The 10253-nt window shown below is 34.2% G+C and overlaps 3 protein-coding genes and 1 non-coding gene across 4 annotated transcripts; all 4 read left to right on the forward strand.

The window, feature by feature from the left end:
- Positions 1-2323: 2323 nt before the first annotated feature.
- Positions 2324-4504, forward strand: LOC120151811. The gene has a single exon (XM_039164159.1). The coding sequence runs from the start codon at positions 2324-2326 to the stop codon at positions 4502-4504; it is 2181 nt and encodes a 726-aa protein (XP_039020090.1).
- A 1189-nt stretch (positions 4505-5693) lies between these two features.
- TRNAH-GUG lies at positions 5694-5765 on the forward strand. Its single transcript has one exon. It is a non-coding gene; the product is annotated as a tRNA-His (tRNA).
- A 107-nt stretch (positions 5766-5872) lies between these two features.
- On the forward strand, positions 5873-7270 carry LOC120151863 (dolichyl-diphosphooligosaccharide--protein glycosyltransferase subunit 4A-like). Its single transcript, XM_039164187.1, has 2 exons — positions 5873-5944; positions 6991-7270. Exon 2 carries the CDS (start codon positions 6991-6993, stop codon positions 7102-7104), a length of 114 nt encoding a protein of 37 aa, XP_039020118.1. The 5' UTR covers positions 5873-5944; the 3' UTR covers positions 7105-7270.
- A 1309-nt stretch (positions 7271-8579) lies between these two features.
- On the forward strand, positions 8580-10184 carry LOC120151862 (tropinone reductase homolog At5g06060-like). Its single transcript, XM_039164186.1, has 5 exons — positions 8580-8721; positions 8852-9059; positions 9144-9360; positions 9504-9610; positions 9815-10184. The coding sequence occupies exons 1-5, from the start codon at positions 8582-8584 to the stop codon at positions 10046-10048; spliced, it is 906 nt and encodes a 301-aa protein (XP_039020117.1). The 5' UTR covers positions 8580-8581; the 3' UTR covers positions 10049-10184.
- The last annotated feature ends 69 nt before the right edge of the window (positions 10185-10253 follow it).

Raw genomic sequence — 10253 nt, forward strand, 5'->3', positions numbered from 1 at the left:
ATAATGCATTTATGAAGATGTTCTTTTTTAATAATAAAATGGTAATTGCAATTAAAAATTATAGAAATTTGACACATATATACACTATTCGTCAAATATATTTGCCATTTGTATTTCTTTTGAGATAATATCCACCATTTATTCGAAACTCGATCGGACTCGGGTTTAGAGTATTTTCACCCGACCCAAAATCCAACTTGTTTTTTGAGATAAAATCTCACACTTGACTTGACTCAACCCAACAATATATATATATTATCTTAACCCGAACTTGACCGGATCCTAACTCATAATCTAAAAGCTCAGACTCGAATCTAATTTTTTTTTTAAAAACTCGATCCTTACATCGAAATTAGAGTATTGTACCCATCCCTATTTTCTATTATGGTTCTATTAGAGTATATGTCTTTTTTTTTCTTCATTTTATTGAATAGATTTATGCATATTTTACAAATAATATTACTCTAGTTTGGGTCACCGATAAAGAATATATCGACATACGCCATTGAAATCATTCTTTAAATTCGTATATAATTACTTTTAAAAATGATGTTTAATAGGTGTACGAAAGTTTGAATATTTGTATCATCTTCTACCATACTCTTCTCAACCCTCAAGATAGAATTTACTTTGTAAAAGAAAAAAGAAAAAAAGAAAAAAAATTACAATGTCTTGTTTTTGAAATGTAAAGAAAAGGAAAGTTAAAAAGAAATAGGGTAAATTATACGGGTGACCACTCAATTATGGTCAAAATTATTTTGACCATCGATGTTTTAATTTGATCAAACAGACCAACCAACTATTTAAATGGTTTAATTAAACCACATACCGTTAACTTTTAACTGTGGAGGTGACATGAGAGTAAAAATTTAACCGAGGGAATGACTCATCAGTTAACTTTTTGGTATAATTATATATTTGATCATTGTTACTTACGTAAAATGTCAATTTGATCCTAATTTTAATTAAATTCAATAAATTTAATTCTCTAATAAATTGTGACAAGTGTCAGTTTATAATTGGAAGCTAAATTTACTTTAATTTATTAGATTTATTTTCCTCCAATCAAAGGGCGACTCTTGGAAGTAAAAAATCAACGCTACAAAAAAAAGGAAAAAAGGTTAAGAGGAATTGAACCCAGGACCATTCGGTGGCATAGCAACAACCAAACCACTGAAACAATGAAGCAATCTAATATGTTATGGACAACAAATATATATATGTATTGTATTATAGTATGTAAATGATTTCAAAATTAATAATATTTTATATATCTTTTTTTAGCTTATTAAATATATATTATTTTATTTTAATGTAAAAATATATATTTTATCTTTATCATCACTTAAAATAATATTATTTAAAATATTTTAACTTAAAAATATATTTAAATATTTTATTATTAATTTAATATAAAAATATATTTTATTCTTATCTTCACTTAAAAATATATTCTATTCTTATTTTAAATTAAAAATATATTTTATTCTTATCTTATTTAAAAATCTTAACTTAAAACATATTTTGAATATTTTAAGTGATGATAAATATAAAATATATTTTTACATTGAAATAAAATTATAATATATTTAATAAGCTCCAACAAAAATAAAAATAAAAAATAAAATTAGCCTTCCAGTTAGAGATTGACATGTCTCACTATTTAATTAGACGATTAAATTTATTGAATTTAACTAAAATTAGGATCAAATTGGCATCTTGTGTAAGTATCAAGGGCCAAGTATATAATTATACCAAAATGTTAATTGAGGAGTCATTCTCTCGGTTAAATTTTAACTGCCACGTCACCTCCACCGTTAAAAGTTAACGGCCATTGGCTTGGTTGAACCATTTATATAGTTGGAAGATCTGTTTGATCAAATTGAAACATCGATGGTCAAAATGATTTTTAACCACTGTCGAGTGGTCACCCGTGTAGTTTACCCAAAGAAATATTACAAGAATCTTACTTTATTTTCTTTAAGAATAGCTTATGTTTAATTAGTTATTTAAATAAAAATGTATCAATTTCAAGATATTAATAGTACGACTGTTTTCTACTTTATATAAAATCTCGTTATGCATGAAGATGTAGTAAAGAATATACAAATTATGAGAGCATTTCCATCAATTAAATAAAGATGGTCTTTGGTCTTTATTTATTTTTCTTTGAAAAGAAGTAAAGCATACAAATATCCCATTTCCACATCAAGCTCATCCAATGTAGTATAAATTTCGAATCATATGGCTTCAAACTTGCACATCATTCTGCTGCTAATTAACACCACAAAACTTTCATAAAAACGAGAGAGAAAACGGAGTTATGGCGCTTCAACATTTCAGCCACAGACATCCACTTGTGTTCGTCGAAAAGAAGAGCCCTGAAAGTGAGAAGGCTTACTGCTCGGCATGTGGGGAGCTGATTTCTGGACCCAGCTTCAGCTGTGCCGACTGCGGGTTTTGCCTTGACAAGATGTGCGCCGAGGCTCCAGCTAAGGTGAATCACCCTCTTCATCGAGAACACAGCCTTCAACTTCGTGTAAGTCTACCATATAGATCTTTCTGTGGTCTTTGTGAAAAAATATTGGACAAGTTTGCTTATCGTAATCGTGTACTTGACCTTCATATCAAATGTGCATTGCTTTCCAAAAGCATTGCTGAAAAGGGTTTTGGAATGCTTGAAGATGTTCCCCAGAAAGATGCATTGGTCTCCGTTGAAAACTTTCCAGAAAAGGCGAATGATGCTCTGTGTTGTGCATGTAGCAAGTGGTCATTGGATTCTGCATACTTTGATCTTGGAAATGGAATTCTCCTCCATAAGAAATGCCTTGATTTGCCTCTTGAAATCAACCATTTTCTCCATACCCAACATTCTCTAATTTTGCAGTTCAATACTGAATATCTCCCTTGTCAAATATGCCGAAGTATCCGAGGCCTGAGATTTGTTTATTGTTGTTCACCTTGCAAATTTGCGGTTCATATATCATGTATTGAGCTACCAACGAAAATCAACCACCTTTGCCACCGCAACCATCCTCTCTTTCTGCAATCCAATTCAGAATCTCTCCCCTGTAAAATCTGTCAAAAAACCCAAGATCAAGGATTTGTTTATTCTTGTTCCACGTGCAAGATTTCGCTTCATGTTAATTGCGCAACCCCACCAGCTATTGTGAAAGGTGAAATCCATGAACACCCATTCACCTTGTTTTGGAAGCGAGTCCCATTCATTTGCGATGCATGCGGCACAGAGGGGATATGTGCTTCTTATACTTGTTCTAAATGCAGTCTTACAGTCCACAAAGGTTGCATTTCACTGCCACGCATCCTCAGGTTTCCACGACATCGCCATCGGCTTTCCCACACCTTCGTCCTTGGGCAACATGAGATTAAAACACGGAAATGCGAAGCTTGCCCTGAAGAGGTAAATGCTGAGCATGGGGTTTATTGTTGCGATGAATGCGATTATATAGTCCATGCGAATTGTGCAAAACAATATAGTTGGTTCAGCTTTGATGAGTCGGAAGACGCAGATGAGCAACTTAAAGCTAAGTCAGCCTTTGTTGTTATCAAGGAGACTGAACTTGGAGAGGACACTGCAGTAGCTTCGGAGATAAAACATACAAGACATCAGCATAACTTGGTTTTGAGCGATGATTCCGAGGGTGATAAAGTTTGTGACGGTTGCATTTCATCCATCTCAACTTCATTTTACTATTGTTCACAATGTGATTTCTATTTTCATAGATCGTGCGCCGAATCACCGTTGAAGAAGTACCTTTGGTTTCATTTTCACCAACGTCCCCTTATCTTGACTTTAGCAGGTCGTGTTTTTCGGTGTCGACAATGCCGGTATCAGTTCTATTCTGGCTTTGCCTACAAATGCAGAATGTGTGATGAAGATTATTCTTATTTCTGCCTTGCATGTGCTCTAGTTTCTGATACTCCCACATTGCCAGGGCACGAACACCGCCTTTCCTATTACGAATCCAAAAGAGGGCTGTGCAGTGGATGTGGAGATCAGTTAGATGGCGCATTTACATGCAGAGATTGTAATTTCGCTGTGGATTGGAAGTGCCTCAGGCTTCCCAACAATATTTTACACAGGTGCGATGATCATCCTCTCATCCTCACCTATCACGAGGATAATCTTTATTCGAAATACAACTACTGCGACGTATGCGAAAGGCGTAAAGAATATACGAACCAGTCGTTTTACCACTGTGCAATGTGTAGAACTTCCGCTCATCGCCAGTGCGCCGTGAAGGAGTACACATTTATGAAGCTGGGGGGTTCCTATAGATTGAGGAATCATCCACACTCAGTCACTTTCACCCGCAGTATCTCTACATGTCATATGTGTCATCAACCTTGCCTTGATCTGTCTCTTGAGTGTTTACACAATGGATGCGACTACATTGTTCACTGGGATTGTATAACATCTTCACTGCAGATTCATTCTTGGGATTCCTCTTACATAAGGCGGGAAGATGCAGGAACTTCATGATCCATTTATGTATTTGTGTGTCTTTTTATGATGCTTTCTTGTAAAATGAGTTGAGTGTTGTTCCAAGGTTTCCTTGTCTGGTTATTGAAGTTCATGTCTGTATTGGTGTGTTTTTCCAGGACTTTTCTTGTAAAATTACAGTGTGGATTGTGATGATATTTGTGCGAAATTTTCGATCAGTTGAACTATTGCTCTCTTATCATTTTGCAGTCATTTATTTTTGGGTAAAGTACACTAATGATCCCCAACTATAGGATACTGCTTTATTAAGTCTTTTAACTATTAAAAGTTACAAAATAATCCTTCAATTATAGAATGTCGCTTTATTAAGACAATCGACTATTAAAAGTTACAAAATGATCATCGACTATTCATTATGTTCCAAGCTCATGCTCGTTAAGAAAACTTGTTACTCATTAAGCTTGTTATTCGCAGGGTCGTGGCTAGGTTGTTGGAGGCCCTGTGAAAATTCTTATAAAGAGGCCCCTATTTTCTAAATATACTCAATTTCGAAGCCCCTATTTTTATGCTTCTTAATGGCAACAACTGATAGATATACTCGATTTCGGGCCCCCTATTTTTATGCTTCTTAATGGCAACAACTGATAGATATACTCTATTTTGGGGCCCCTATTTTTTGGGGCCCTACGCCATCGCGCACTTTGAACACCCTCAGCCACGCCCCTGGTTATTTGTTAAGTTCGATACTCATTGCTCGTCTCGTTGTTCGTTAAGCTCACCGAAATTTTTTACATTATTTTCTTAACTATAGGTAAAATCTACTAATACTATATAGAACTTAATATAAACGTAAATTAATAAATTTAACCAAAAATTTTATTAAAAGAGTGTATGAAATAATTTTAAAGTCTAAACTCCAAAAGTAACAATCCACAAATACATTAAAATAATAAATAAAGTTTGATTTTTTAGTGTATGAAATAATCTTTTAAGATAACTACTACAAAATTATATATAAAAAATAAAAGAATTGTTTGCGAACTTATCGAGTCGAGTTGGACTTTGCTCGACTCAACTCGTTAAGGTCTCGAGTTCGAGTCAACCCAAATCAAGTTTTTACCAAACTTTGACCGATTCGAATTCAAACTGCTCACGAAGGAACAAGGTCTTTAAATATAAAAGTGACTTTAATTATATATTAAGACTACTAACTTACAAGAAACAACTTGTGGCTGTAGTTTAGTGGTAAGAATTCCACGTTGTGGCCGTGGAGACCTGGGCTCGAATCCCAGCAGCCACAAATTTTAACAGTTTCTTTACCTTTTTGGTCGATTAAAACGCCGTCGTTGAATGTTCAATTCAAAGTCTTCAAAGTCAATAAATAGGGCTCTTCCACACTCGTTTTCTTTCTTGTTTTACTCGTTCTTTCAGAGATCTGCTCGTTGCTTCGGTTCTTTGGCTTTGCCTCGATTCGTGAAGGTACACCATTTCGTATTCATTCCGTTCCTTTTCTTTTACCTTTGTTTCATTCTCTCGTTGATCACCGTCGCAACATATCACGACCTTTAATCATATCATCGTTTTATTTTTTTCATTCACAGTCCAGAAGTAGATTTAGTTTCTTTGTTTTGCGTGTTATTTCGGTTCTTCTGCTCGAAAACTCCAGTTTTCCGGTTCTCGAATAGTTCGTTATAGCGATTTTAGTTATATAAGCTGAAAGCTAAATGATTTCTGGTGATAAATGATCGCATGGACTCTGGATCTTGAGTTTGAACGGATTATGTTTCAAATTCATCGTTTGTTGTAATATAGGAAAATATTTTATTCTTTTTCATTTTAATTTCAAAGCCTGTGTATTGTGTTTTCACAATTCATATCATAAATGAAATCCAGTGTTTCAAATTCTAGCAAAACATTGCTTTACAGATTTCTGCTATGTTGCTTAGAATTTCATTTCTTTTTACCATGTTTGATTCAAGTTTGGACAAGGTATTGAACATGTATTCGATACTCATACAAAGGGTATATCCTTATATCTGACACACACAGAGAATAATGTAGACATTTGGAATTTCGAAACTTCCCTTGAGATTAGGGATTCATCAGCAATATTTGTATCGAACACGTATTTGATACTCACACATAGAGTATATTCTTATATCGGACACTCACATCGAATATTCTAGACATTTGGAACTTTGGAACTTCCTTTGAGATGAGGGATTCATCGGCAATATTTGTGATTTGGCTATTGATTTCCATTTTTGCTTGTTTGCTGTGATTCTTTACCCCTTGCTAAAGTATATGGTTGGGAGCATACTCAGACAAGGTTATGGGATATGATATTCTAGATACATGAACATGTTTTCAAAAAAAATAAATAAATGAATATACTCGTATCGGACATATTCGTGTATCCGATATTTATAACGAGTAATGTATAATACTCGCACGAAATAACATAGATATTGTAATTTTTGTGATTTTGGCTACTGATTTGAGGTGATTTTTTTGAGATGATGCAGATGATTGATGATGAACAGCTGGGATTTCTTGCAAATTTTCTAGGAATTTTTATATTTGCGCTGGTAATCGCTTACCATTATGTGATGGCTGACCCAAAGTATGAAGGAAACTGAGAAAAGGGTATGCAGAAAAAACTAAGTCATGCTACTTTTAGATAAGATCTTACAGATTTTACTTCTACTGTGGTACTAAATCTTGGCATTTAATCTTTTTTCTAAAGAATTTTGGCATGTTACCATTGTTCTCCACAACTTATAGATTTGCTGCTTATAATTATTTCCAATGGCCAATCTTGATAGGAGCCGGGGGAAGCCTTAGATTTATTGGTAAACAAAATTTGATTCGAAAAATCATCTCGATTCGACTCAGTGAAATCTCGACTCGGAAAAGATTTCAGATAAATTTTGAAGGATAAAGTATGTCTAGTCAATTCTATTAGTACTAAATTGTTTTAATTTGATTTAAATCGATTTGAATGAATATTCACCTATAATTCTTCTTACCCTCTAATTTTACCTTTTTAAGCTCATTTTTATCATATTTGAATCACAAAAGTCTCTGCCACTATATGATATCTATGTAAATTCAATTTTCAACTTTTATATCCTCTCAATTTTTTATTTCGAAAAATACCTTTTCAGAAATAAATTTTAAATATATTTTATAATTTTAGGCAATATGAGGAATATATATATATATATATATATATATAGTTAGAGAATTTAGTTATATTAGAATCAATTTATGTCATAATTTTATATATAATTATAACTAAATTTGAACAGAAACTAGAACAACTCGATTTGAATTTTATAAATTTGACATGAAAAAAAAACTAAATAAAATTTGAATGATAATTATGACTCATCAACTTGATTAATTCGAGATATTTTGATTTGATTCGACTCGATTGAATATTCACCCTTACTTGAATGTTTCAAAAAGTTGGATATTTGCTTTAATGATCCCCGAAAACTTAAAACATTTTCCTTCACATGTGTAATGGCCCCGCAAATTTTGGAACTAAAAAAGAAAAGAAACTAGAGAATGCGATCAAGATGGATCGAGGACAAAGGTAATAATACTAAGATTTTCATGATGGACTGGCAATCTGTAATTAGGATTTTCGAAGCTAAGATCAAACATTGTTCGATTTGACTCGAAAACCCGTGAGCTTAAAAATTATTTGAACTTGAAATCATGAACTGAAGCTCGTAAAAGCTCGAAAAAGAAAAAAATATCTTAAACTTAACTCGATTAAAGCCTTAAACTCAAACTCGAATTTAAACCTTATAATGCATTTTTAAAAAAAATCACACGTAAATGTTAATGATATTAATAGTTTATTTTTTTAAAAAATCTTAATATATTATATTTTTGAGTTGCTCACGATATTTTCGAGTCGAGTATCAAGTCGTTCGTTTCGGCTCATTAAGAACTCTAGTCGAGTACTTATCGAGTCAATCTCAAGTAGATCGCGATCTATCTCATCTTTTTTAATTGCCACAGAATTAGCAATGTGCAGTACGATTTGATTTTTATGGTTGAAGGTCAACCCCGTTTCCCCCATATCATCCACACAACGTATCTATGTCTCTATCTCTGTGTATATTTAACACAGAAACAAAGAAAAGAAAGCTGAGAGGTAAGAAAATGGTGGGTAGCAAAGACAGTCGATGGAGTCTTCACGGCATGACGGCACTCGTCACCGGCGGAACCAAAGGGATCGGGTAAATCTCTTGACTTAGTTATCAAATATAATTTCGCCGTGATCATTATGTAACAGTTCAATAAATTTAATGATCATTTTATAATTTTGTATAAGTCCAATGATAAACTCAACTATTGCAATTCGAACAGGCATGCAATTGTGGAGGAATTAGCAGGACTCGGAGCAAGCGTACACACATGCTCTCGAACCGAATCCGAGCTTGACGATTGCTTACTCGAATGGAAAGCAAAAGGTCTCCGTGTGACAGGTTCAGTGTGTGATGTTTCAGATGGAGCACAAAGGGAATCCCTATTGAACACTGTTTCCTCCGAGTTCAATGGGAAGCTCAACATCCTGGTAAAAAAAATATACTACAAATCTGAACCAAAATCCGAAACGATACACCGAAACATATCGATGAACACTATGTAAATTCTGCAGATAAATAATGTCGGAACGAACATACTGAAAATGGTGTCGGATTACACAGCGGAAGACGTTGCGTTCCTAACGAGTACCAACTTCGAATCGGCTTATAACATCAGCGTACTAGCTTATCCTCTTTTGAAAGCTTCAGCAGCCGGAAGCATCGTGTTCATCTCTTCAATCGCTTCTACCATGCCTGCATATCTTGCACCTATATATGGAGCCAACAAAGGTATTATTTCGCTTCAGAACTCGATTATCCATGTATATATTCGTGTTATAATCGTATTTGAGATGTTATAATCGTGTTGCAGTTCGTGTATTTTATATATGTATAAATGTTAACCTGGTAAGAATGGTTTGATTTTGTTGCAGGGGCCTTGGACCAACTTGCTAGATACTTGGCATATGATTGGGCAGGAGATAATATCAGGGTCAATACTGTTGCACCTGCCGTGATCAAAACTCCACTTGCTCAACGTGTAAAACTTTTTTCGAACTCGATTCTTATATCCAAATTCAATCTCGATAATTTATATTCGAGATCGAGTACAAATATTCTTATGTTTAATTTTTTTTTTAGTCGAACTCGAATATCTTTTATGGTTTGGGTTACCCACATAGGACTCGGCATTTAGCATGATCATGATTTCACTTCTATCATACAGTACTTTTTCTTTTGGCAGTCCTTTGAAGGTCGTAAAGAAAAAATAGAGACAACCATATGTCGAACACCGATAGGGCGGCTAGGGGAGCCGGAGGAAGTATCGGCGATGGTGGCGTTCCTCTGCCTACCGGCGGCTTCATATGTAACAGGGCAGCTTATAAATGTTGATGGAGGAATGACGACGAATGGCATCTACTTTCCACAAAATAAAAGAAGCAACACAGCCGTGAGTGGAGAGACAGCTCGAGCTTGAATGTAGTTGGCAAATTGTGATGGTTATAGATCTGGCGGTACTGATTGTTTTGATTTCATTGTTCTTTATGTTGCTGGGATTGCTAATGAATTTGGACAAGCAAGTAATGACGTTGTTACGTGTGCTTTTGCTTTAACTTTGAATGAAAATCTTGATTCGAATAATAGACATTCGAATGAAAAATCGAATGGATCGATAACGTACA

Source organism: Hibiscus syriacus, unplaced genomic scaffold (genome assembly GCF_006381635.1).
Source record: "Hibiscus syriacus cultivar Baekdansim isolate YM2019G1 unplaced genomic scaffold, ASM638163v2 tig00111069_pilon, whole genome shotgun sequence".
Taxonomy (NCBI): Eukaryota; Viridiplantae; Streptophyta; class Magnoliopsida; order Malvales; family Malvaceae; genus Hibiscus; species Hibiscus syriacus.